The sequence below is a fragment of the Drosophila santomea genome, chromosome X (assembly GCF_016746245.2).
Source record: "Drosophila santomea strain STO CAGO 1482 chromosome X, Prin_Dsan_1.1, whole genome shotgun sequence".
Taxonomy (NCBI): domain Eukaryota; kingdom Metazoa; phylum Arthropoda; class Insecta; order Diptera; family Drosophilidae; genus Drosophila; species Drosophila santomea.
Window position 1 is genome coordinate 18,129,960 of NC_053021.2, and position 27,156 is coordinate 18,157,115.

The 27,156-nt window shown below is 47.2% G+C and overlaps 4 protein-coding genes across 9 annotated transcripts in view; 1 reads left to right on the forward strand and 3 right to left on the reverse strand.

Moving 5' to 3' along the window:
- Window positions 1–4,705: 4,705 nt before the first annotated feature.
- LOC120456749 (protein CWC15 homolog) lies at window positions 4,706–5,776 on the reverse strand. Its single transcript, XM_039643740.1, has 2 exons — window positions 5,529–5,776; window positions 4,706–5,458 (listed from the first exon to the last, which is right to left on the reverse strand). Exons 1-2 carry the CDS (start codon window positions 5,657–5,659, stop codon window positions 4,816–4,818), a joined length of 774 nt encoding a protein of 257 aa, XP_039499674.1. The 5' UTR covers window positions 5,660–5,776; the 3' UTR covers window positions 4,706–4,815.
- Window positions 5,777–5,864: 88 nt separating this feature from the next.
- Window positions 5,865–11,554, forward strand: LOC120456748 (von Willebrand factor A domain-containing protein 8). The gene is made up of 7 exons (XM_039643739.1): window positions 5,865–6,208; window positions 7,174–7,601; window positions 7,666–7,986; window positions 8,049–8,620; window positions 8,678–10,789; window positions 10,843–11,277; window positions 11,338–11,554. Exons 1-7 carry the CDS (start codon window positions 6,016–6,018, stop codon window positions 11,435–11,437), a joined length of 4,161 nt encoding a protein of 1,386 aa, XP_039499673.1. The 5' UTR covers window positions 5,865–6,015; the 3' UTR covers window positions 11,438–11,554.
- Window positions 11,555–11,575: 21 nt separating this feature from the next.
- The window catches only part of LOC120456750 (neurogenic protein mastermind), a 31,245-nt gene continuing 15,664 nt past the window's right edge, over window positions 11,576–27,156 (reverse strand). The window contains exons 3-11 of one of the 6 annotated variants that reach the window (XM_039643744.2): window positions 25,484–25,602; window positions 25,262–25,404; window positions 25,028–25,200; window positions 24,716–24,910; window positions 24,037–24,283; window positions 20,468–20,715; window positions 19,612–19,881; window positions 15,340–15,584; window positions 11,576–15,279 (exon numbers count right to left, since the gene is read on the reverse strand). In XM_039643744.2, the coding sequence (XP_039499678.1) occupies window positions 14,240–15,279; window positions 15,340–15,584; window positions 19,612–19,881; window positions 20,468–20,715; window positions 24,037–24,283; window positions 24,716–24,910; window positions 25,028–25,200; window positions 25,262–25,404; window positions 25,484–25,602 (2,680 nt within the window). In that variant the 3' untranslated portion in view covers window positions 11,576–14,239. Of the gene's footprint in view, window positions 15,280–15,339; window positions 15,585–18,005; window positions 18,590–19,611; window positions 19,882–20,467; window positions 20,716–23,967; window positions 24,284–24,715; window positions 24,911–25,027; window positions 25,201–25,261; window positions 25,420–25,483; window positions 25,603–27,156 lie in introns of those variants that run through there. The other 5 variants (XM_039643742.2, XM_039643743.2, XM_039643741.2 and 2 more) reach the window with 5 other exon arrangements.
- Window positions 16,021–17,571, reverse strand: LOC120456751. Its single transcript, XM_039643745.1, has one exon. It carries the CDS (start codon window positions 17,265–17,267, stop codon window positions 16,125–16,127), a length of 1,143 nt encoding a protein of 380 aa, XP_039499679.1. The 5' UTR covers window positions 17,268–17,571; the 3' UTR covers window positions 16,021–16,124.

Below are 27,156 nucleotides of genomic sequence, written 5' to 3' on the forward strand. Positions count from 1 at the left end.
GTAGCTGCAAATGAGCTTTTAGTTTTTCCTCACCTTTGCGTTCTCGTGCGTCCGCATTTCCGGTCCATCGTCCACCTGATTCACCTGACTCACCTGGTTCGCCTGGTTCGCCTGGTCCACATCCTCCCACTGCATCCACAGCCTCAACCACCTGTTGCTGGATCTGCTCAAGCATTAGCATTAGCGGCCAGTCAATGGCCCATCGATGTCCTCTATGTCCTGGATGTCCTTTATGTCCTGGTTGTCCTGGTTTTTCGCTGCGAGTTGGGGTTTGAGTTGCGCTCTGGTTTCCGTCCAGCGCCTCCCTCCCTGCGGAAATATGCGTCTGCCACACGTCCGCCAAATGACGACATGTGTGCACTCAAAAAAAATTATAGGTAGTTTGAGGAATTTTGACTACAATAATGCAAATAATGGTCCAAATATGGAATGTGAGCTCGTTATTGAATTTCCAATCGAACTGCATTGAAAAATGGAAACTCAATTTTTTTGCAATTTTTATGCAAATTTTGATGATATACAGAATAAAAAATTTTGATAAAAAATTAATTTTACAAAGTATCTCAAAAAGTCTTAGTATTGGTAATTAGGAGTTAAAAACAGTAATTCTTACAGCTCTATGACCATTTTTAGCCAAGTTATGTTAAAGTTTCCATTTCTTGGTACCCTTTTTTGGCAAGTGCACCCACACAAAACCAGCAAAAATTAGTTTTTAATCTCGTTAGCTCAGAACTTGGAATAAGTTTGCTCTGCATTTCCAACGCCGGCCAAAAACCCTGATCGTTTCTCAGATCGAGGCGACCGCACTGTTGCATTTCCCTATTTCCCCGTTGAGGTTGGGGTCACCACTCCGGGTCACCACACAAGATTCGCAGGTTTTGCGGGCCAAGGAAATGGTATTCACATGGGTGAAGACCATGTATAGATGAATATTTGCATAATGATATTTCATGATAATTTGCATAATGAATATTTCAATAAAATGTTGCTTAAAGTAGTACTGTTTTCATTGTCATCTCATTTCTTTGCATAAAGACATCAACTGATTGGCTCTTTTGATCCTGGACTCCTTTCTACCCCTAAGCCCAACAAAAAGTCCTTTTCGGGCAGACGCGATTTACAAATGGCCATGGCGAGTAAATATGTCAAGTGCAGGCGGTCAGCCAGAAAATTCCAACAACAACAAAAATAAACAAAAAAGGTATGTGAATAAGAGCACACACTCACAGTCACACACTCACACTCACACTGACACTCAGGGAAAGGCCACAAAAATGCGTTGGCCTTTTCGGTGCCTGCATTTCCGGTTGCACTCAGTGGCCAACGGTTGCAGTGTAAATTGGTCAACTAAATTATGCAGCATCAGTTGCAGTTTGCCGTCGGCTGTATCTCATACCCGGATTATCCTGGGCATCATCCAGGTCCCAGGACAACCCGGCGACACCAGGAGCAACAGCTGAGTCAAATTTGCATTCCATAAAATTTTAAAGCTAAATAAAGTGTCGCCACCTCGGGTCGTGTTGCTGCATGCTGCATGTTGTTGCTGCTGCATGTTGCATGTTGCAAGTGCAAGCCATGTTGCTGCTGTCTGCAATGGAAATTGAATCGAATACTTTTGTGGAGTTAGGATGGCAATTTGGTTATTGAGAGGAAACCCTTTGAGCTTAAAGCTAATGTATTGCCATCCTGGAAAAGTCAAGTGTTTAGAAGGCTAAAAATTTAAGAATCAGAAGTTGTAGCAATTTATTTATTTATTTAAATGTTATTAATTCTAATGCTAAATTACAGCAATTATTTCAAATACATACAACCGTTTTCTTGTTTAATACATTTTTACTTAGTCAAAATAGTAAGGAGATATGTGTAATAATTTCCGATTCAAAAGCATAAACTGTTAGTTATTTATTTATATTTTAAACTCTAATAACATAAACCCAATTGAAATGCAATGTTTATCTGCCCAACGAGATTGTTCAATCGAATTGCACTTTCAATAATTTTTCGGGGTCAAATGGGCGGATGGCCGCCTTTCGGTGTTGGCCATATTCTCGCCGGCCAGAAACATATGTTCGCGGTCTTTATTTGGTGGTCAACCGGTTCAGTGCCCCACCCCTTAACCCATTGATGCCCCCTTAACCCACGGTTTTAAGCCCAGCTATTTGTCACTTGCAACCGCGACGGCCATTTCCGTCGGCCAGTCGCCATATTTATGCAGTTGGTCGCTGGTTTGCATGTAGTTACTCGCGTTTTTTTCGCTTTTTTTGGGCTCTTTTCAAGTTTATGCAGTTGCGAAATTGCTGACAATTGATAGGCCATGGCAGTGGCAGTGGCAATGGCACTGGACGTGGATGTGGATGTGGCAGTGGACGTGGAAGTGGCAGTGCCAGTGGACCAGTGCCAGAGGACCAGGCTCCTCCAGTCTTGACTTGCCCCTCGTTCGGTGGCCACAATTTAGCGCGCGGCGACTACCGAAAAGCAGCAGCAACAGCCAAGCACACTGAGCCAAACAGGTGTATACTTGGGGGTTTAGAAATATTTTATTCCTTTAGTCAAATGTACCTTACATGTAAAAAACGAATCATATTTAATATGAAAGTTGTGTGTTAAATGTTCGTAGCTTACAAATTCAACAAGCAAGGATTACATATTTTTATGGGTATTAAAAAGAGGTGCTATGAACCTAATAAACTGATTGAACTAATAAACTAAACAATGAAATATTTATTTATGACATATTTTTTTCTCCCTGTGCATTTGGCAGCTTGAATGCAGATTGGCTACGAACTCTTTCACTCACTCTCTCTCTCTCTCTCTCGCTCTCTCTCTCTCTCTTTCTGCTGATGAATGCACAAATAATGGGGATGCATAATGCCAAACAGGAAATAAATTATGCTCATTCGGAATCGGAGAATCGGGGAATCGGGCAGTCGGGGATTCGGCATTCAGTTGCAGTGCCTCCACTGCCACTAAACACCGTAGGAGGCAGGCAACCTGCAACCAGAAACTTGCAACCTGCAAACTGCAAACTGCGAACTGAAAACTCCAGACAGCGGACTTCAGACGGAATCAGAGAGTCTGAATCAAAATCAAAATCAGAAGCAGAAGCAGGCAGCGTAATGGCAACAATCATCATGATTACCATTAGCGGCATCATCATTCCGATACTGCTAATCATCATTGTCAATCATAAGCCAGAGCACTAGTCAGCAAAGTTAAGTTTATGCCCCCCAGAAGTAACAGCATGTTTTCACAACTCATGAATATTGAATATTCAAAATATCATATTATATATTATATTATATATTATATTATATATTCATCGTATATCATATACGGCAATCATTTAAAAATTAACATATTATTATAACCAAGTTGTTTAACTCGCAATAAATGTAAATAAATAAATCATTAAAATTGCTTTAATTGTAATTGTAAAAATGTTAGTAATTGTAATTTATTTGATTAATAATTGTTTGTTAACAATTGTAATTTATTCGTTTAAGTTTTTTTTCTTTCTTACTCATAAATACCCCTTCTTTTGTGCATACCCTGTTGTTCGAGACCTTGCTGACTAGTGTAGCAGGCTAATTTTGTTTGATTTTGATTCTGATCGAATTAGCGTAAAATTGAGCGTTCGTCAACTTTTGGGAGCGGGGTCGCGACCAGTCGCTGATCCCTGCCAGCTGCAGAGGGGGGCACCATCATCCATATGGTAGTCGGATTCAGTTTCAGATACTGATGCAGATTCTGATTCGGAGTCATTGACAAGTCGGAGTTCAGATCCTCAGATCCTCAGATGGCGCAGGCCGCGTGCGGGGCATTAAAGAGGCGTGGAAGTCAAGACCCTCCGGATGATTTGCATTCGCAATGGCTTCTGCTGCACTGCAAACAATTGCGACCTAGATTTTGAGTTTTTAGAAATAAACGTAGTACGATACAGATTTGTAGAGGCATTCTTCTGAAGATTCAAGAAAATTAAAGGCTTAAAATCTTAATTGAAATCATAGAATGTTGCATCTGCCTTTAAATTTCGATTTAATGTTTTATACCATTGCACAGTATTTTGAGCAGTGTAGCTCGGCGTAATTGACCAAGTTATTCTGCGCTTGCTTGGCCCGGCTCCTTGGGGCAAATTGATTTTGCTTCGTGCCTCATCAGCAGCGACAATTGCCCTTGCGATGATCGCCATGATGATTGGGCTTCCTGGGCTTCTTGGGCTTTTCTTCGTGCGCTCACGTAGCAGCTTCCCCTCGCTCCCCGCTCTCCTGACCCTCCGCCTGACCCCCCTTGACATCCTGGCCCGCCGCCTCTGGTGGCTGCTGCTGTTGTCCCTCGAACGGCTACCGATGTTTTTTGCGGTTTCACACTTTGGTTAGGGTTCCTGCCCTTCGCACTCACACTCGCACTTGGACTTGGACTTGGACTCGCGGTCAGCCGCCAGTCATTGGGTCACAGCCCGCAGGAAGATGGCCCAAAGTAGCCATTCGCCAAATAAAGTCGACCTCAATTGCAACGCATTGCCAAGCAATACAAATTATGAGCCGCTGCTCAAAAAACATAAAAACTTGAAAAGCAAAGGCTTTACAATATGTTCAGATTGCTTCTCTAAATACTACGTACAAAATCAGGCATTACTTAGCCTAGAAAGATGGTCTATGAACACTACTTCATCACAATCTAAGGATAAACACACCGAAAAACAGAGTTGGCTTACGAAATGCGAATTTTAATGAAGAGTTTGGGGGGCGGAAGGCCCAAGAAAGTTGACAATTGGTTTACTTAAACTAATACAAAAAAAGCGAGTCCTATATGCGGCTACTTAATATACTTGTCCATGAACTTTTTGTGAAAATCGGAGCGCAGGGCATCGTTGACGAAGTGCGTCTTCTTGTCGGGCGCAGATCTGGCGCAGTTCTTGAACACCACATCATCGTCCCAGCGGCGCTTGATCTTCAGATCGCCGCCCAATCCGGACGCACGTCCCGCTGCCGAGGCGGCGGTGCCGGGCTCATAGTTGATCAGCGGATTGCCGGAGAGGATGTTCTCCATGCGAATGCGTTCGTCCTCCTGCTTCTTCTCCGACTCGCGACGCGCCGTCTCCTGCAGGCGCTCCTGCTTGATCTTCTGCAGCTCGGCCAGCAGGGCGGCATCATCGTCATCCGAATCGCTGTCCGAATCGGAGCTATCGTTGTCCAGCGGCTCATCGGCGTCCAAATTAGCGGCCTGCTGCTGCGCCTGCAACGCTTGCTGCTGCACTGCGTCCGGTTTGGCCCGCTTCGCGGCACTGCTGCCTCCGCCGGCGTTGTTCGCCTCAATGGCCTTGCGCACAATGGAGGGCAGCGCCTTGCCCGACGACGAGTTGGCTCCGGATCCAGAACGGGCCTCCCGTTCGCGCTCCTCCAGCTCCTTGCGGAAGTCACGGTTGCGGATCTCCTCGCTGGTGCCCTGGCCCGTCTCCCTGCGGGCAACACACGTACGAATTAGACGGGGAATTTAATAAATTACAAATAATTACTTGTATTTCTTACCTGTATTTCAGTTTCGTGTGGCCTGGCAAATCGCGACTGGAGTACTGCTTGCTGAGGGCACTCAGATCCTTTTCGCCGCGACCGGAGCCACCGCGGGCGGGATCGAAGGTCGGACGCGCTGCTGTGGTCATTTTTAACTAGCTAGCTCTACGTTTAGTTGTTTAAATTTAATGCAAATGTAATGAATTCTTCAATTGCGTGCTTCGTTTGATGTATCAACAATGCCACCACGCGGGCTACGGCCACACTGTCCGATAGGCCTTTTCGATACACGCTTAGTGTGGACACCAACCCCGATATGCCTACATGGGCACCACTGGCACAACAGCTGTTCGCCCATGGGCAGCACTGTTCCGGTAAACACGCGCGGAACACCGCCGTTTTATCCCACTAAATACGCAGAAAATCCAAACTCTTTGCGGCGAATTGCCGCGATTTGCAGTTTGTTTTAGCCAGCCCCCCTTCAACCCAAACGCCAGCGACGGCCATGCTGGCCAATCTGCGCTCCTGCAGCGGCCACCTGTTGCATCACAGCCTCCGAAATGCCAGAATTCCACGACGAAGCTGGGCGAGCACGACGGCTGGAAAGGATCAGCCGGTGGAGGACAGCCTGACCATTGGCGATGTAAGCGTGCGGCTGCGCAAGCCCAAGCATCCGCAACTGGTGCCGCAGCAATACGGTGAGCATGGGGATGCCGGGCAGTGGGTATCCCAGATCTCTGGCCAGTGCAAAGGTCAACATGAAGATCTTGGCCTTGCAGAGCCATTTCGTCATCATATCATGTCGTTATATCATCTTTTAGAAGCAGATACATCCGTAACTATAATGTAGTTAAGAAAGATCCTTTATTGTGGATCAGAGTGGGCAATGATTCAAACGTTTTGTAAAACATAAAGGCTGAACTTTATAACTTGAACTCAACAAAGTCGAAAACTTTAGGAACTAGATGTCCAAGATGAAGGCACTGCACAAAACGAAGCAGCAGGAGAGGCTGAGTAATGGACATGGCAAGTACACGGACCTTTGCGACGAGGCCAAGTTCTTCAAGATGTCGAAACGTTCGCATAATTTCGTGTGCCACTTCTACGACAAAGATAGTGAAGAATGCAAGATTGTGGACAAGCAGCTGGGCATCCTGGCGGCCAAGCATTTGGAGGCCAAGTTCTGCAAGATGGAGGGCGCGAACGCTCCTTTCCTCATCTGCAGACTGCGCATGAAGCAGTTGCCGTCGATTCTGCTGGTGAAGGACAGAAAGGTCAAGGATGTCATCGTCGGATTCGAGGAGCTGGGCCCCGACAAGCTGGAGTCGCGCATCGCTTCCACGGGCATCATCCAGTCCGGGATAAAGGCGAAGAAAACGCCGAAGGAAAAGAATGGAAAGTCCATGGCCAACAAATAAAAGCCCACGGTTTCGATGAACCACTGATCTGGATGAATTCCTATGTGAAAACAAGCCACACATATTATCATTATATATCTTATACGTGGCTAAATCGCCGGCCGCTCCATCATTATTTTTTGTGATAAATTATATGTACCGGAGTTATATATACACATAAGTTATAAGTTAATAAACTCTGTATTTGGAGCATATATTTATGTTTGAAAGCAACCTTTAATACTCTTTTCGTTTCGATTCCATAGTGAAATACGCCGAGGATGGCACCCTTCAGCTGTCGCAATCGGCACTGCACCACCTGCGCTGGATGCTGCAGAAGGATGCACTGCGTCAGGACATGTTCCTGCTGGGACAACCGGGTCCCCTGCGCCGCCAGCTGGCCATGCAGTTCCTGGAGCTGACGCAGCGCGAGGTGGAGTACGTGGCCCTGAGCAGGGACACCACTGAGAGCGACCTGAAGCAGCGCCGTGAGATCCACGACCGGGCGGCCATCTTCCACGATCAGGGTGCCGTGCGAGCGGCGCTCAATGGTCGAGTGCTGGTCCTCGATGGAGTGGAGCACGCGGAACGCAATGTGCTGCCCATACTCAACAATCTGCTGGAGAATCGCGAGATGCACCTGGAGAGCGGCAAGTTCCTGATGTCGCCGGAGCGTTACGACAAGCTCCTAGAGGTATGTTACCTGTGTGCCATGTTCCTAGTCTCCTGATCCCTGCTAATCGCTACTCATTATTCAGAAACACTCGCGGGAGCAGCTGGACGAATGGGGTCTGCTACGCGTATCGGAGCAATTCCGGGTGGTGGCCTTGGGTCTGCCCACCCACAAGTACAAGGGCACCCCACTGGATCCGCCGCTGCGCTCCCGCTTCCAGTCCCGCAATGTGACCACATATTCCTACGGCGAGCTGTACGAGGAACTGCAGCAGGAGGCGCCCTCTGTGCCCGGCGAGCAGCTAAAGCAGCTGCTCACATTCGCGTTGACCCTGCAGCAGGCGGATCCTGCGCTCCAACTGCCCGACTTTCCCATCCACAACCTGGCATTGGGTGTCAAGATGCTGGTAGGTGAAACTCTGCTCTTACCTTTCCGCATAAAATGCTCAAATGTTTTGTGCTCCTGCAGAAGGCCAATCCCTCGCTGAGCCTGCACGATGTCATCAGTCGCATTTATCCATATCAAGCCATGCTGAAGCCCGACCAGAAGAAGCGCGTCGAGGAGCTACTCAAGAAGCTGGATATCCAACTGGTGCCCAGTCCAAGCATTAAGAAAATCGAAAGTCAGTCCCAGGAAGACTCCCAGATCCACATAAAACTGGGCGCACTTCAGCTTAATCTGCCTGGCGGACAGACTCCTCCGGCTGCTACCAACTTTGTGGATTTGCCGCATCAGAGGCAGGCACTCGCCAGTCTGCTGCAAGCCTACGCTGTGGGGGATGTGTGTCTCGTTGGTGAGAAGGGTGTCGGCAAGCTGACCCTGACCCAGGAGCTGCTCCGCCTCCTGCAGCAAACCTCAGAGCCCATGATGCTGTACGAGGACATGACCAGCAGGGATATCGTCCAGCAGCGTATCACGAGTCCCCAAGGAGACACCGTGTGGAGGGATTCACCGCTGGTGCGAGCTGCCAAATCGGGATCCGTGGCGGTTCTCAATGGACTGCATCGCCTGCACAAGAGCACGGCCAGCGTTTTGCAGCGGTGAGTTCGACATATCTCCATTAATGTGATGTATTATATAGAATACTTCTTATCCAGCCTCATCCACGATCGTGAACTGCAGCTGTGTGATGGCACCACTCTACTGGGAGCAAATCGCTACCAGGCACTGCTCCAGCAGGGATTCTCGAAGGAGGAGCTGGGTAAACTCGGTTTCCTACCCATGCATGAGTCCTTCCGCGTGGTGGCCTTGGCGGAGCCTCCGCGTCTTGGCGGCGGCCAACCCAGCTGGCTGACACCCGAGCTGCTCAGTCTGTTCCTCTACCAGGAACTGCGTCCCTTGCGCCAGAGCGAAGAGGACGAACTGCTGGGGCAGCTGTGTGGCGGAGATCTCCCTGCGGGCATGGAGCCACTGCTGAAATTGGCCCAACTGCTGAGATCCTCACAGGAGCCGCTGCTCCAGGGACTGGCGGGCACCCTCTCCACCCGGCAACTGCTGAAATTGGCCCGCCGTTTGGCAGCCTATCCGGAGAGTGAGCTCAGCGATGTGCACGAAATGCTGCAGAACACCTTCCTGGCCAGATTTATGCCGGCCCTGTCACGGGGTGCCTTGGAACAGGCCATCCAACAGGTGGGCATCAGGCCGCGTGGGAGTAAGGCGACAAACAAAGCAAATCAAATAGCTGTGGAGGATAACTCGCTGCGGATCGGCTCCACACGCTGGCCACTGGGCAATCCTACGCAGGCGCAGCTATCCAAGGTGCCACACACCTTGTTCTACGAGATGCCGCAGCATGTGCAGCTGCTGGAGCGTCTGCTGCAGGACTACCTCATCGGCGAGCACCTCCTCTTGGTTGGCAACCAGGGAGTGGGCAAGAATAAGCTGGTGGACCGCCTGCTGGAACTGATGCAGCGTCCTCGAGAGTACATCCAACTGCATCGCGACACCACGGTGCACAGTCTGACGCTCCAGGCGACGCTGAAGGATGGCCAGGTGTCGTACGAGGACAGCGCCCTGGTCCAAGCTGTACGCACTGGTCATGTTCTTGTCGTGGACGAGGCGGATAAGGCGCCAGTGAATGTCACCTGCATACTGCGAACTCTGGTGGAGAGTGGCGAGATGGTGCTGGCCGATGGACGAAGGATTGTGCCACCGGGAGAGGGTGGAAGGGTGCCCAACTCGATTGAAACCCATCCCGATTTCCGGCTAATAGTCCTGGCCAATCGTCCGGGCTTCCCGTTCCTGGGCAACGACTTCTTTGCCGCCCTGGGCGATGTATTCAGTTGCCACGCCATCAGCAATCCCGATCCGGATTCCGAGATCTTCCTGCTGCAACAGTATGGACCGAAGGTGCCCATCAAAACGCTACGCACCCTGGTTAATGCGTTCGGTGAACTGCGAACTCTCGCGGACGAGGGAATGCTCAACTATCCGTACTCCACACGCGAAGTGGTGAGCATTGTGAAGCATCTGGAACGCTATCCGGAGGAGAACATGTCCGAGGTGGTGGGCAATGTGCTTGACTTCGATCGCTATCAACCGGAGGCACTGCAGCAGGTCACCCAAGTGCTGGCCAAGCACGGCATCGAGTCCTACGCCGAGGAAGAGATCCAGGCCATACGCAAGCAGAAGATCCTGCAGGCATCTGTGAATCGGCACAGCGGACTGGGCGTCTCCGGTCCAAAGTTCGGCAAGTTGGATCCCAAGAACGAACCGCATGTCGGCGGCAACACGTGGGCTGGTGGCAGTGGTGGGCGTGACACCGCCGGACTGGGTGGCAAGGGTGGCCCGTTCCGGCTGGACAAGGGCCACAAGGTCCATCAGCTGAGCGACGAGGAGAAGGCCGATGTGCCCGAGGAGATCAAGCGGGCAGCCCGCGAAATGAATCGCAAGGCGTTCGAGGAAAAGCTCAAGGAGATCAAGATGTCCGCCCACGACCACCAGCTGTATGCCCAGTTCAGCGAACCCAATCGCAAGCAGGTGCAGCAACTGAAGGCCGTCCTGGAGGCCATGCAAACGAAGAGCAAGGAGCGCCAGTGGCAGAAGTACCAAACCCACGGCGATCTGGATGACACGCGGCTGGTGGAGGGCATCACCGGCGAGAAGAACATCTATAGGCGACGGGCGGAGGCCAATCCCTGGGCTGATCATGTCCAGGAGAAGCCCAATCGACTCAAGCTGGTCGTGGATGTATCGGGTTCGATGTACAGGTAAGTTTGATAGCGTTATCCTTATGCTGCCCACTTAAATGCACATCTTGCAGGTTTAATGGCTACGATGGACGGCTGGACCGTCAGCTGGAGGCCGTGGTCATGGTGATGGAGGCCTTTGAGGGCTTTGAGAAGAAGATCGTCTACGACATCATCGGCCACAGCGGCGAGGGCTGGGAGATTCCGTTCGTGACCGCCGGCAGTCCGCCGAAGAACGACAAGGAGCGATTCGAGGCCATCCGGATGATGCACGCCCACTCGCAGTTCTGCTGGTCCGGCGACTCCACGGTGAAGGCGGCGCGCGAAGCCTGTTCCACGCTGGGTGCGGAGCAGGACTACGACAACGCCATCGTCGTGGTCCTCAGCGATGCCAATCTGCAGCGCTACGGCATCGCTCCCAAGGATCTGGCTGTGGCCCTCAAGCGGGGCGAGCCGAAGGTCAAGGGCTATGCCATCTTCATTGGCAGTCTGGCCGAGGAGGCGGATGAGTACGTATGACGCGGACTGTACTTAAACTTTACTATATCTGCACTTTTCATCACTTTCAGAATCAATGCTGAAATGCCGGCTGGTCAGAGCTTTGTGTGCATGGACCTCACCAAGCTACCTCACATCCTGCAGCAGATCTTCACCTCGTCGCTGCTCTAGTGCAATTTCTAGGATTACGTTTATGTTGAACACAGTGTTGATAATTCCAATTAATTAATTAGTTAAGCCTAAATTGAGTCTAAAATAAATCTATATTTTTGTCAAACAGAAAGTAAACATCGATTTGGTTTTGCATTTTTATTTGTATTGTTTATTAATTGCCTTGCTGTTTATGCTTGCTATTTGATTACTTGTCATATAATTTACAAATTACTTAAGTATTCAATACAAAAAAAAAAAAAACAATTTAGAACTCGAGGATTTCGCTGGCAGGGATTACTCGCATTCTGACGGGGATTACAGGGGTGGTGGTATACAAAAAAAAAACAAGTCGTGGTTTACATTAATTAAATTTGGTATAAAAATCTAAAACAATTTCATTCCCTTCTCATTCACATTACATTTTACATTACACATTTGTTTTTTTTTTTTGTTTTAATGATTTTTCTTCTCTTTTTTTATGTTTGTATATGCATTTCGGTATTTATATTAAATATTGTTGCAAATTCATGAATTAATGTGATAGCAAAAAAACGCTTAAATATACGTGTGTATAATATATACTCTTGATCCGTTAAATAAGGTGTGCGAAATTCGTGACGGGAACAGCCATATATGTATATATATATATATATATATATGTATAAGGTAGCCACCAAAAATTCTTGCAACTGGAAGTGTTCATATTCGATTAATTGAAGTTTTAATTAAAAAACGGAAGGAACTGCCCGCTCCAGACACTTATGTCGCGCACCTTACTGCATAGTCTATACAAGTTATGATCCTTGCACAATTCTCATGATCTATGTGGCCAGGGAAGAGGGTCGGATTCGGATTGGGGATTGATCGCCTTACACATGTATAATTCTCTCTCTCTCGTTCGCGATCGATCGCGCGAGTGTAGTGTATATATAGCTAACTTTCTTACAGATATTATCGCTTGAAATTTGCCATTTGCATTTTAATGAGGAGTAAAACAATCGAGCTGAAACATGCCATCGAATTGATCCAAGAACACACAAACACACACTTGAAAAGGGGGGGCAACGGGGATTGGTAGTATAAAAGCTAAGTTCACTTAAAAACATAACAACAAAGTTGGGCCTATAAAGGCAAGTTGGTAGTCTCGAACCGAAGAATTCTCATGCGTTGTTACACTTATGTACAGGAAAATTAAAACTGATTCAAAGTGGACGACATTCAAGTTGCACGATCATTAAATCGCGGCTCCAGATTAGGGCTCTCTTACGAATTCTAAGTAAATGAGGGCACCAAAAAAAAAACATTAAATCTCGTCTGGGAGTGTTTGACGACCCGAGTACAGTGCGTTTCGGAGCTGTAGGCGCAGCGGTGTGATGGTGCGAATGCCATTTCGTTCTAATCATGGTCCTGAGTACGAAACTATGTGGGTTGCTGAACCCAAAGAATGACTTCGAATGAAACCTTAGGCTGCTGAATGAATAGTTATTACAACAAGCACATATAGCCTCGTAACGCACTGTACTGGGCGACGACATAACCTTTCGCTTCACTGGACTGCGGAATGGAGAGGAGGGAGGTGTAGTTCTTACAAAACGGGTTTCTATTTACAGATTATGATAAATTAGGAGATGCTCCCTCCGTACAACCCGTAGCATAGACATATGACATATGACCGTCCGGATCCTGGAGTTCGTTGAACGGACACTCGCTTAGTTCGCCAACGCATTATATAATCTCTGGATACCTAGCACAAATCGGTTCCTCCTCCGTCTCCCTCCACATTCTTCACCTATGTACACAAATGACAAAGTTATCTGCACCTGGGCACCTGACGTAGCATATCCTATATACAATATATGGCATAAATAGATATAAATTTATAAAGACTAATGTTAAACACACACATTACAGACGCACAGACGCACAAACTGGCACACGCACACAAACACGTACAAATTTTGGCGATTTTCATGTTGATTGCAAAAGGTTTCCATATATGTGTGTACTATATGTATAATAGATATAGCAGATCGGCAGGGCGAATACAGTGCGTGGCATTAGCTTGGGGAATTTCCTGCACCCATGAAACGCACTGTATCTGTATCCACATGCTCGTGTTTAATTTATCTCATATTCTCATTTCCATCTCCATCTCCACTCTATTTTCTCATTTTCGATCATATATAGAAAGCATTAAACGTATAAATAACTCCTTTCGATATCCGATCGATCGTGCAATAAAAAATTAAAATTAAAATCATAATAACAAAGCGTAAAAATTACATAATAAAATGACTTAAAATTTAGCAATAGCTACAACAGCAGTGCAACTTATATACACACACATCTGGTGTAAATAGCTCTCGTTTCGTTATAGATACACCCTTACATGCTCATCGTTCAAATCATTCGGTAAAAAAGACGGGATAGTTCCCTTTCCTAAAAGAAGGTTGAAAATTTGCGTTTGTTCTGGTTCTGGTTCTGGTTCTGAATCTGGTTGTGGTTGTGGTTCTGGATGTTCTGGTGCGGATGTTGGTGATGCTGCGGCTGATGCTGATGCGGCTGCTGCTGCTGCTGCTGCTGCTGGTGATGATGATGGTGGTGCTGATGACTATTGGTTCCTACTCCATTGCTTATCGGTTTGAGGGGCAAGACAGGAACACAGGCATAGGCAGCCGGCTCCAGTTGGGCATTGTAAAACTGCCCCTGTGGCTGCGGACCGGCGATGGCAACTGGAGCAACTGCAGCAGCTGGAGCAGCGGCTGCTGTCCCCGGCGCTTGGCTGGCGGGTGGCATCAGGAGCACGGGCACCACCACGGGTTATACGGAGATCTCGTAGTTCATGTCGTAGATGCTGGCCCTATCCGGAGTGCCCGAATTGGTGGCGTTGCCCTGCATTAGGTGACCGGCAGCTCCGCCGCCGCCCGCCTGTTGATTGTTTCCCACCGACCCGCTGCCGGGAATTCCGCCGTTCTGCTGCTGTTCCATTGACTGCATCTCCATGGAGTCCGCCATCTCTAGCGCTCGCACAAAGCTCATGGGCCGCGTTGGCGTCTGCTTTCGCTTGATTTGTGGCGAGGGCTGCGTCTGCAGATTGCCACCGCCCTGATTTCCCAGCGGATTGGGCGGAAATACGGCCACTCCGCCGCGCAATGCTGGCTGATAGCCACCGCCACCAGTGGCGGGATTACTGGCGGTCACGCTGGCTAAACTACCACTGCTGCCGGCTGCTCCGGCCGCTCCTCCGCCACCGTAGCGCAGTATATAGCTCTGGCCAGCGCCGGACACCTGTGGCATGGTGGTGGGACTCGTCGGATTGGAGCGATGATATGAGGCTGCTGCCGCAGCCGCCGCTGCCTGCTGTTGTTGCTGCTGCTGCTGCTGCTGCTGGATGGTGTAGTCCTGGAGTCGCGAGTGCGTCATGATCAGCGGATGTGCTCCTCCGCCCGCCGTCATGTACTGGGCATGCGGCATCACACCGACGGCGGCTCCGCTGCTGGACAGCGTGCCCGTACTGCTGCCAATCCCGCTGCTGACCACCTGTTGTGCCTGCTGCTGTTGTTGCTGCTGCTGCTGCTGCTGTCCGGCGTTGCTAGTGAATCCCGGCGACGTGTCCTTCCACATGTAAACGCCGCGCTGCGGACTGCCGGCCAGCTCTCGTATATTATCCACCGTATTATTGGACCGTGCGTAGGACAATTCACCGCCGGCAACGCCTCCGCCGGCACCCTGGCGCACCAGTTCGCCCTCGGAGAGGAAGCGCCTCTGTGGACTGCCGCCGTACGCCGCCTGCGCCAGAGCGGCGTGTTGCGGATGCGCCGCATGTACCGCCGCCTGCTGCTGCTGCTGCTGCTGCAGAGCTGTGGAGGGAAAAGGAGAGTTGCATAAGGACTTCACATGCCGCTCTAAGTAGCACTCACCTTGCTGCTGCTGTTGGTGCTGCATGAGGACACGCTGTTGCTGCAGGAGCAGTTGCTGCTGCTGCTGCTGGATGCTGGGCGCCTGCGGATGTTGCGGCGGCAGGCCGCTGGTGTACTCGTAATAGGCCGCTGCTGCAGCCGCCGCAGCAGCCTGCTGTTGCTGCTGCTGCTGCTGCGCCACCGCCTGTGCGTTCAGTCCGATGAAATCGGGGCGTCTCGGTTGCGTGGGCGTGCCCGGGTTAGATCTGTTGGGGAAACACGAGGTACGAAAATGAGTCAAGGACTGGCTAAGTAGGACTGGTTTGCAGCAATCTTAGTAGTAGTAAAGCATGCTGAGAGCGCAAGCACAAAAGCTGCTGCAGAGTTAACGTCTGGATGTTAAAACTGAACTTCTCGGTTAACTGACGGTTAGAAAAACGATAGCAAATCGATGAGCGAGGTACAGATATATACTGGATGTGCTGATCCGATCTGATGTGGGTGATGTAATGGCCCTAAACAGGGGTTAAAACAACAGCTTGGGGTTAAGGTCGTTTAGTAACAGAGAAGGACAGTTATTGGCACACGAAACATGTTTGCTGACTGTTCCAGGTTCCAGTTAATTCAATATGCTTTTTAGTGGCCCAAAAACCCAAATGGCGTGTAAGTAACCACTGTTTTAATAAATGTAATTTGTTGTACCACTATTGTGCTTTAATTAAGAAGCCACGCGCACATTGCAAATGACTATGTTAACACTAGTGCATTGGATAAGCGATGAATCCTCGGCGGACCGGTGACTAGAGTTATCGCATCGCTTGATGATGGCGTCCACGAATTTCTGCACTGCCTCCGCCACCGCCACCGGCCAGTCCCATGGTGATGGTGCCCAGGAGGCCACTGTTTGCCACACGCTGGACAAACACAACCACTGTGCGCGGCACATCCGATCGCACCACCTGCACCACCAGGTGCAGCAGATTGACCACACAGTAGAGCAGGCCGCAGATGAGGATCAGCGGCGCCATGACTAGTTTGGTCTGCACTGAGTACCGGGTGGTGTCCTCCAAGTCGAAGAACTCCCACAGATTGGCGTTGCCCAGAAAGCGCTTTCGCAGCCCGATCGCCCGGTTCTTCAGCCAACTGAAGTACCAGCACAGGAAGAAGAGGACGTGGGAGGCCACGCAGCCGAGTACCAATCCGGTCAGTGTGATGTAGTCCATCTTGGAGGACGCTCCATTGCCGGTGGACGATTGCAGCAGTCCGCTTCCGTAGGCCTTCAGCAGGGTCTGGGCCAACATCCAGCTCTGCTGGGAGGTCAGTTCACACTGATCCGTGGCGGATGTCCTGCTCTCCTGTAATTCCATTGAATGCGGCCTGCCACGATGCTTCTTCTCCCGCCTGAGGGCTTCTCGATCCTGCATAGGTTCTGGAGCATCCCTACGCTCCAGCTTCTTGTCAAGCCCTTTGACTTGGATGGCAAACTGGGAGGATGACCTTTTCGCTGTGGGTTTCATTGTGGGAAAGCCCAACTCGCTCCTCCGGGGCAAGCGCAAGCCGCCGTTCATCAGCGAGGCTCTGTCACCCAAACTGACATGCTTGGGCAAGACACCCTTTCGATCCGGCCGCATTGCACCACCATCGCCGCCGGCTGACTCGACGATAGATTTGGCATTCATCGAGTGGCTGGAGCCACCGGTCTGCTTGCGCTCCTGGGAGCCACCAACTCCTCCACCTGCCCGGAGCCTCGAGAGCTGCACCTGCGGCGTGGCCGTGGGCGCGGGTGGCGGTAATGGTAGCAGCCCATTCATCTCGTACCGCAGGCCATTGAAACTGAATTGGCGGCGAGATCGCAACTGTGGTGCGGTGGCCACCGAAATGGGCATCGTCTTGTCCAGCAGATTCAGAGATTTTCGATGCTTAGAGTCCGAGTCCTGTGCCTTGTTCATGGTAGCCTGGCTACGTAGTCTTCTATCAACACTAGAAATTTATAGATGGCTCTCGATTCCTCTAGGCGTTTTGGTATCTTCCCAAATTTCCTCAGACTTCCCAGATTTCTATGAATTTCTCTCGATTTATAGTTGATTCGAGCGCTCCTGAGTTGATCTTACGAACTTGGAACGTGGAGGAACAAAATTAGAGAGCCGAATGCCGAAAAAGTAGAAAAGGTATACTACAAATTTTCTGGAATTTGCTCCAATATCGAATGTGTTTCAGAGAGCTAGATTCCGAGTAGATTCCGTCCTAAGTGTACAATACCTTGTGTATATAGCTTATCATTGACAACTTCGAATTCAAAGGTCACTTGGATCCTATCGATTAAATATGCCTCTCTATCGGATTATGAATTGTAAGTTGAAGACAGATCAGAAAATTAGTTAAGAGTTAATCCAAAACAGAGAGTAGACCATAGACCGCAGAAGAAGAAATCCATAATTTAAGCTAAAGAAAGTACTTTAGACAAAGACCACAATTGAGAAATGAGAAAATGTCGAAGAATGTAGTCATGTGGAATAGGAACACCTGAACCGAGGGTTAAATGCGAATGTGAGGGGGTGAGAGAGGGTTAAAGGCGGACGCAAAACGAAAACGGCAACCAAAATGAACGGAAACGGAAACGAAAGTATGAAAGCGAAAACGGAACGGAAACGAAACAAAACGAAACGAAAGAAGAAAGTAAAACTCACCTCGCGCGGCAGAAAGAAAGTAGAAGTAGGTGCTTAGTAGAAGTACGAGTAGGTCTACGGATAACGATTCAGATTCAGATTCAGATCGGATCGGTTTACAGGGTGCACTTGCAGAGTGGTTCGCGAGTGGTTCGAGTGGTTCAAGTGGTTGCCTGTGGATCAGTGGTTCGGGTGAAGGTGGAAAGAAGAGCGAAGAACGTGCGGAAGGAAGAAACGACGACGACAAAGTGTGTGGTTTATCTCAGATGAATCTCAGATGTGCAAAACGGTTCGGAACGGTTCGGTTTTTGGTTCAGTTTCCGGTTCAGTTAACTTTTATCTTGTTCCCCTCTGTATTTCGATATCATTTGATCCTTTTTCGGGCTTAACTTACAGACTTCTTTGCTTATTTAGTATTTAGTAGTTTATTTTTTTGTATATTTATTTTCTCTTTTTTTGTATTAAACTTATAAGGTAATCGTATTTTTTATTTTTGTTTCTTGGGTTCTTTCGGTTGTTTCTTGTTGGACTTCTTTGTTTTGGTTTTTATTTTTGCTTTAAGCTAAGCCTAGGAATTAGTACTGTTCTCAGAATTTGAGTATTGACTACATCGACCAAATCAATAGATCACGCGAAAAAAGGAAAAGAAAAAGTGGGAAAAAATAATTAATTAGTTCATAAGATGGAAGTAAAAAGGAGCCGGCTGCGAAATGAGTGGTAAAACAACCAAATTGATGAGCGGTACGCAAAGGTGCAACAGATATAAATATATAGATATAGATAGATAGACGGGGTGTACTCGTGTATGGAACTGGGGTTATTGACCCACAGGGCATCTCTTTCTTTTTCGCCCTCTATAGCCATCCCTTTTTATTCTACTTATCAAGTGTGCGAAGGGGAAGGCGACAGAGTGAAGTATCCTAGTTCACAGATATTAATTCCAGCGAATATCTATATAACTACACATACATACATACATATATAGCTTTAAATTTCGTAATAAGTTCTTTGGATTCACACGCCTACAAGGAAACTATAGTGGGCGGCAAACTTATAAAGCAAATAAACAAACTAACGGTGAAGCTAAAGCTTGAGGTGTCGGCTTATCAAAAGCGTTGAAACTAAACACCCACTAACACTAACACTAACACACACACCTACATGAAAACTTGCTCACACACACACACACACACGAATCGCTTAACCCTTTAAGATAAACAAAAATATTTAAAAACTAATACTAATTTAGAATAATTCAAAGCTTTGACCATCTATAATATGTTTTTAAATATATTATTGAACATTTTGAAGCAGGAAAAAATTAAAATGTATTCTAATCTTTTGGCGATAAATCAATCAATTAAATTAATTAATTAAACTAGTATTATGGAAAACAACGAATCTTTTAACTTTTTGAATTTCCAACTGAGCTTGAGCATTTAACGGCCATTTGGCTGAGCAGGGGTTAAGCTGTAAAAGCAGCAACAACAACAAGAGCGAAAACAACAACTACGACAACAACAACAGCGGGGGGCGGGGGTTCAACTCGGTGGTGGGGGTGGTTGGGGATTCGGGGGGGACCGTGAAAACATATGGCGCATAATTGGATCTGGAGGCGCACACTCACCTTCGCACTGGACTCGCCATCACGAGGGGCGTGGCCACGCCCAGCGGCTTGATCCGCTGCTGCATTGTGGGCGTGGCCGTGGTCGTCGCGCTGCGTTGATTTTGTGCTGCCACCGCCGCCGCCGCCGCTGCAGCCGCCAGCGCCTGTTGTTGTTGCTGCTGCTGTTGCTGTTGCTGCTGCGGTCCATTCACGCCGATGGCGACGCCATAGCCAACGGGATGGTCCGGCGACAGGGCGTCGCTCGTGTAGCCCCGCTGCGGATCCAGACCCCTGCGGATACATACGATACATGGGAGAGTAAGTGGTCAGCATCCTTGGCTAATGGCTTTAAACATCTTGAAAGCACTATGTTAGGGCAACTCAAAAGGAGAGGGATGCAATCCAATCTTGCAACTAACCTAGAGGCTATAACCTATGGCCTATATAGAGCCTATAAATAATTGCCAGCATATAATGCTGCACAACGAGTCGTATACGCAACATATTTAAGGGGTATATTTAGAGCATATGCATATTTCGTAAATGTTGGGCAGGGGGGGAAAGTAACTAGCCCGATAGGAAGTGCAATAACAACAAAATGCACTTCATTATGAATCTGTATTAAAACATTAAACATTAAATACTTCATTACGAAGCTGTATAGATATTAAACATAAAATACTTCATTACGAAGCTATATAGATATTAAACATTATAATAAGTGGACGTTTAAATAAGTACAAGTTCACATAAGTATGAGTTCAAATGGCGACTCTTCTAGCTGCTGTCTAATAGAAGTAAGGCCAAGTCTAGCATCTTTTCTTGCAGTGCAACCTGTGGCTAATGGGGCTAAGACTACTATGGCTAATTAGCTCACCTGGGCCTCGCGTGCGGACTGTGACGCGGATGGTAGAGACGCATGTGGCGCGGCGAATCCCCGCCGCCGCCGCCTCCTCCGCCGCCCGTGGAAACGCTGCCGTTCAGACCGCCGGCGTCGCTCACCTGCGGCAGATAGAAGCTGCTGGAGTTGTGCCGCTGCAGCGGAGGCGTCGGCTCGCAGTCCTGGCTCTGGGAGGCGGGCGGCGGCTCCAGGTCGGTGTCGGAGCACTCACGTCCGGGCGAAAGCTGCGATGTCGTAGATCAGAGGATTAGTTATTGGACCATAGAAAGGCATTGGCGAACAGGCGAAAAAGAGATGAGATCGACACAGACTTAGGCCTACATTTAGTTGCGATCATTTCCAAAATAACACAAAAAAAAAAATAAAATTAATATATATTTATGTATAAATGAAAACACTGAACAGTGGAAAGTAGAGAAAAACTGGACTGGTTAAAGTTTCATTTTCACACATTTCAATTGGGTTTCGCTTAAGAAAAGTTCAACGAACTGTAGGATTTCAACACGCATAAGTAACATTTACTAAAAACGCACACGAAACTGTGTTCCATTGGGAATGATTCTTTTAAAGAGTATTATTTAATTCGAAATAGTAATAAATCCTGTGAAAATGAAAACCGTAACGAATAACAAACGAAATGAAGGAACATGAAATGAATCGAAACAAGGGAACTGAGGGAGATTCTTATTTGATTTTTTTTTTTTTTGGGTGGGGAAAGGGGGATCGTGGACAGTGGGGTGAGGTGGGTGGTGTGCCTCCTCCTTCTGGCCCCTCGCCCCCTGCTGTAATTAATTGTAGTTGAACGCAAACTGTGGCCTAAGTGGAAAGGAAAGCCCAACGTGGAAATACTTTCCGCAGCATAATTAACTTCACAAACAGGAGTCGGCGGGAAAAAAGTGTGGAAAAGTGGAAAAGTCAGAGAAGAAAGAGGGGAAAACTCGAAAAAGCACTGCGTAACGACTTAAATTCTCCAAAACGAAAGAGAAACGCAAAGAAAGTTTCTTATTCTAATGAAAATCGACAAGTTGGAGTTTCAGTTTAAAGATTATTATTATTCTGATAATTAAAACGGATTTAAAATAAATAAATGCTTACTGAATGCCAAATTTATCTGTGCAAAAATACTAATAAATTATTTTATAATTATTTATAAATTGTGGATCAGACAGGTGGAGAGAAAGGGAAAACTGGACAGATCCAATAGATTCAATAAAGTGAAAAATAGTACGGAGTATGGGTGGAAATGAAACATTTGTTGAGAAAAACCAGAGAGAAATTAACATAATAATGGGACAATAAATTAAAATCAATGATTTTCCAGGGCAATTCAAATATCAATCGGTAAATAATGGATTCGTAAAAAAAGAATTCAATTTTTTGGTGAGTTTTTAATATCGTTTTTAAAAGTCTTTTACCTTTCTCGGTGCTTGCAGTAAGTGTAGTTTTTGGTTTTGTTTTCTTTTTTTCATTAGCATTTGCTGGTTTATTTGGAGATGCGACCAATTCTTTTCGATATAAGTATGTATGCTATATACTTCTATATATATATACTGATATAACGACAGCTCTGGGCGGCATATACAAACGGAAATCGAAGGGGTTAAGGTGCCCAGTAAAAGTGAAAAACGAGTCAACTAAATAGCAATAATAGTGGGAAATGCAGCAGGAAATGCAAATGATGGCGGAAAATTCATAGGGAAATTCAAATTCAGCAACTCAAAATGCCAACTAAAGGAAATTCCAACCGCATGCATGCAAAAGTGGGGTTAATGCGGAGATAATTCCAGAAAACGGGAGGGTGGAAAAACTTAGGTGGGGAAAACTAGGAGAAAAGTGACACACACACACACTTACACACACAACCCGCTCCGGTGAGTCCGAAGTCTGTGATTTTAAATTGAAAATTATTAAACCCTCCACTTTTCTCAGTTGATTGTATTTCGAGAACTTAATCTGCAACCAAGTTATTTTTAATTGGTTTTTGTTCAGTTTGCAGAGTTCCCAAAAGGGACGTGAAAAGTTGATATTCTTCTTTTGATATTTTATTTGGTTTTGCAATTATTGTTTATTGTTTAAAATAGGCTTTAAATCATGCGGACCGACTTGGACAAAGTTCTAATATTAAAATAATACAAATTATTATAAACAAAAAGAAAAACTTGATTGGGCTTTTGAAAAGCTTTTTTCAAAGGTGTTCACATTTATTTATGGGCACACAATTATGTACAGTGACACAGCTACATTTTCCCCTGCTTCGCGAGTGTCCGTCTGCCGGAGCTTTCACTGTATTTTTTATGAGATGTCAAGGACAGTGGAAGGCAATTACAATGGGAGGGGTGGCGAAAGGGGGGAAAATGGAAAAGTTTTGAGTGGGTGAGCGTTGCTTTCTCTAAATGGTTGTGCATCATTTGGTTTGCTTGTCCTTCAATTAAACGGGCGTGGCACTAACTAACTAACTTACTAACATCCCGTTTTGTTGTTTCTTTTTTTGTTGTCTTTTGCCAGGAAAAGCAGGAAAATAATAATAGTAAATGCAACCGGAGAAGAAGAAGGTGAAGAAGTTGAAGCGGCAGCCAAAAAAGTTTTGCAGTGCAGAGGAAAGATTGAAGGATGTGTGCTGAGGAGCAGCAGCTGGGAAAAGCGGAAAAACTTTTATTCGCCCACGCAGAGAATCGGATGAAAACAACAAGAACAACAACACAAAGATACTCCACAGATTTCTCCGCAATATAAAGCTCTCTACATACATATATATACAAATACATATACATATATGTAGATGGGATATATGTTTATATTTATATCGATTTTGTAGTTAATTAGTCAAAGCATTAAGCGGGTGAAGGGGGCGCTTTTGGGGTGTGGGCGGGGCTAGGGGTTATTATGGGATTACAGCAAATGATAAATCAACGAAATGAGCAAAGGAAAAAAGTCGAAACAGAAACAGAACCAAAAACCAAAGGAACCAAAAAGTAAGAGGTCAAGAAAGAGGCAAATGGAAATGGAAAATTGTTTACATTGAAGCGAGATGGGAAATGAAAACAAAATCAAAAAACTATACATAAACATAAACAAACAACGGTTAACGGTTACAATTACAGTTAAGTAAACACAAATTACGATTACAACAACATGAACTAAGCCAAACAACAATAACAACAACAACAACAACAGGTGGATTCAGCAATCGCTCAAGGAAAATAAACATTAGTTGGAAACTAGCATAGGTAAGCAAGTAAACCCTTGCACAATAAATGAAAAATTATCACTATTATTTTGTAGACATTATATTACGTTTAAAAATGTATTTTTTTTAGAAACAAGTTGAGCAGAGGGATTGCTGTATTGCCACCTGAGGCGCACTATTAGATACAATAGTTATAGGATACATAGATATATGGAATAGGAATCTGAGTTTCGCATAGCAACTGCTTCGCTTTTCTCGGTGATATTGCAAAATCTTGTTGTTTACCCACCTTACTGTAAAGCGTTGTGCTGCCCGACCGTTGATTATAACCATTGCCCTCGGCCATATAAGTCTTTACCTGTATTCCCCGCTTCTCGCGACTCGCATCGTAGAAGGAGCGTGGTGAGTACTGCACCGCAGTGCCGCGCATACCGCCCCCGCCGCCCGCTCCACCGACGCCGCCACCGGACACCGCGGCGGTACCATTGCCGCCGGCCCCGCCCCCGCCGCCCGTCTGCTGGCCGCTCCTGTCGTTGCAAATGGTGCTGATCGCCTGGTTCTGCACCTGAGATCGCCGCGAGGCGTACTTCTTCGGGTTGAGCAGGCTGCAAAGATGAAGGATATGCAAGTTCGATCAATAAAACATAGAAATATACATAGAAATAAATATAAGTTAAGGGCGGCCACATAGAAAAGTATTATGAAACCCCAATAGAGTAGTAACCCACTCTTTATATTCCAAAAGCTTTTTAATATCCACATATTACATACTATTTACTCTTTGATATTCTAGGAGTCCATACCCCCAGGTGCAACGAAATGTCAAGATAATTGGCTATTAAGCGCAAAGGCTCGCAATCTACTGTACTATCATTTCAATTTGGGTCGAATTGCCTCCCCCCCCGGGGGCCATGTAATTTGAAGTCCATAATTGGCAGTTCAATTTGGTTATTTATTATTGTAATTTCCGCACGCCCCCGAGCGGTAGAAGTGCTACAGTGGGGCCTGCCTGTGAGGGTCACCTCAGGTAAACTCACCTGGGATACTGAGGTCCGAACTGTGTGTAGCAGCAGTTGTGCCAGCAGCCGCGCGAGAACGGATTGTAGCCGCCCTTGAACTTTCCGGTCACCTGCTCGTTGGTTGTCCGACCCCGCGACACCAGGACCATGTGGAAGCCGGTCAGTCCGAAGATGGGGATGGCCAGTATGGTCACCAGGCCCATCAGGATAATGCTATATACGGAGAAGAGAGGGTTAAGGCAAACCAAGGGGGGATTTTGAACTTCAATTAAGTATGAGTGCTGGGGATATAAATGTTATAAAGAGTGTTGTGTTTTGGCAAAAGGATACGCTACGATGGGCGCCGTGTCCTTGATGTTGGGCATGATCTTCAGCACGTAGACCAGGCACAGCGAGAAGATGCTCAGCATGTGAATGGACAGCGAAACGAGGAAGAAGAAAAAGAATCTGTAGTTCCGCCTGCCGATGCAGTTGTTCACCCACGGACAGTGATGATCAAAGGTCTAAAAACGAAGATGGATTCAGTTAAGTTACAACTTTAAAGTTACTAATATACTAACTCACCTCTATGCAGTGATTGCAAACGGAGCAGTGGGAACAGCGCGGCGGACGATAGAACTTACAGGTGACGCACCACTTCATCTTGACGGTGATCCCATTGATCTCCGCATTCTTGTAGAGCGGGGCGCGCAGCTCCTCCTCGCAGTCTTCGTCGGGCGAGGCTAGAATGCAGTCAAGTTTAGGCCGTGACGACTGGCTTTGTCCCCTGCTCAGCACGCTACATACCTTTGGGGATGATGCCCGGGTCCATGAACGTGGCCAGCGTGAAGTTGGCCAGCACGAAGAATGTGATCACGCCCTGGTAGGCCAGCACCCATGGATGGCTCTTCACGTAGTACTGGCAGCTGCAAAAATCGAATGGCAAAGGGTGGTTTATTAGTATATACTTCAATTTACAAGTAAAACATTGTACAGCTTATATTTCCCTTAAAGTTACGAGCCAATCATTAATAATTCACCATCTTTAAGAGCCTTTGAGCCTAACTGCACTTTTGAGACTCGTTGCTAATCCTTATCTGGACTGTCCAGTGGGTCGGTTAGTGCGCTCGTCTAGTTTCAACCCTAATTAAATCCGCTTACCAAACTGGTTTACAAGGAATGCATGCACACATGCAGCTGGCTGGCCAAAAGTGGATCGAAATCACTCGGTTGCCGCACAGGCATTCCATTCATAACGATACTGCCCCATATCCGGGATTAATGCCACAACCCAAGAACTCTGGTGGCAAATTTGATGGCTTTGCAATCGCCCATTTGCGGGGGCGGTGGCAGCTTACCATTCCGTAAAGTAGGCCAAAATTCGTTGGAAAACCCAGGCCAGCCACATTGTTGACCACTAAGCAAGTGGTGAACGCCAGCCAGGTGCTTTGATGCCCCAGGAGGCCAGGCATCAGCAGTATAGCATTATAGCATTATAGCAGGAGAACCATGGAGCACCAGGAATCCAGCAATCCAGAGGGCCGAGAGAGCCGGAGGCCATCCAACGGTTATCCAACGTAGCCTGCCACGTTGTGTCGCCGCAATCACTTTGGAGTCTACTGAACCGGAACTGTTTGCTGGCTGAAACCCCAAACTGGACCGACTTTCCCTGTTCTTACGTGTATATGCCACCCCAAAGAACTCGACCCGCATCGGAATTAAAATGAACCGAACCCAAACGGAATGTGAGCTGAACCTTAACCCGTTTTTGACCCTGTTTGGCGCACAGAGAACAAGGAATTTGTAATTTAAAACAAGAGAGAACCCTCTACGCATTCGATGGAAAGCAATATGATTATGAACTATTATATTTTATAACCTGAATTTCCTGTACTTTAAATGTGCTCATATATATTCAGATGACGTTTTTCCAGCGTTTTAACTTACGCAATAAAAATCTGTTATTGTTTACCCGTTCTCCTTTGCGAATGCCACAGTTTTTGACGCAGGTGCTCCAGGGGTTAAGTCAACCGCAGAGCCATGAATGTTGCAAAGTTGCAAGGGCGATACACACGTGTCCTTTAGCCCATTTCCATTTCCGTCTGTCCTCGCACCTCCCCCCCCCCCCCCAAACTTCCCACCCATCCCCCTGCAGCCTTTTCCCGCCCCGCCCTTCCATTCCCTTCCCTTCCCTCCACTCCACGACCTCTGCTCTGATGCATTTGCAATGATGTGCGCAACTTTCTGGCGGTGGTTTCGGTTTACGAGCTCCGTGTAACGGGTTACTTAAGGTGAATGTATTACTTTCTTCCGGCATTTCTCACTGCATTACGGTGCTCTTCGCCTTCCGGCTCTCTTTTACCGGATTGCCGTTGAATTCTAATGGATAAACTTATCCCTAATGCAGCCATCATCATCACTCTCCGGCTCATCATCAATCTGCACATCGCATTCAACCCTCTGCAATTCTGTAGTGCAAT

Coding starts and splice junctions, on each gene's coding strand:
- LOC120456749 (XM_039643740.1), bottom strand. CDS start 5,659: ATGACCACAGCAGCGCGTCCGACCTTCGATCCCGCCCGCGGTGGCTCC. Junction 5,459..5,528: donor CACACGAAACTGAAATACAG/GTAAGAAATACA, acceptor TGTTGCCCGCAG/GGAGACGGGCCAGGGCACCA.
- LOC120456748 (XM_039643739.1), top strand. CDS start 6,016: ATGCTGGCCAATCTGCGCTCCTGCAGCGGCCACCTGTTGCATCACAGC. Junction 8,621..8,677: donor ACGGCCAGCGTTTTGCAGCG/GTGAGTTCGACA, acceptor CTTCTTATCCAG/CCTCATCCACGATCGTGAAC. Junction 11,278..11,337: donor CTGGCCGAGGAGGCGGATGA/GTACGTATGACG, acceptor CATCACTTTCAG/AATCAATGCTGAAATGCCGG.
- LOC120456751 (XM_039643745.1), bottom strand. CDS start 17,267: ATGAACAAGGCACAGGACTCGGACTCTAAGCATCGAAAATCTCTGAAT.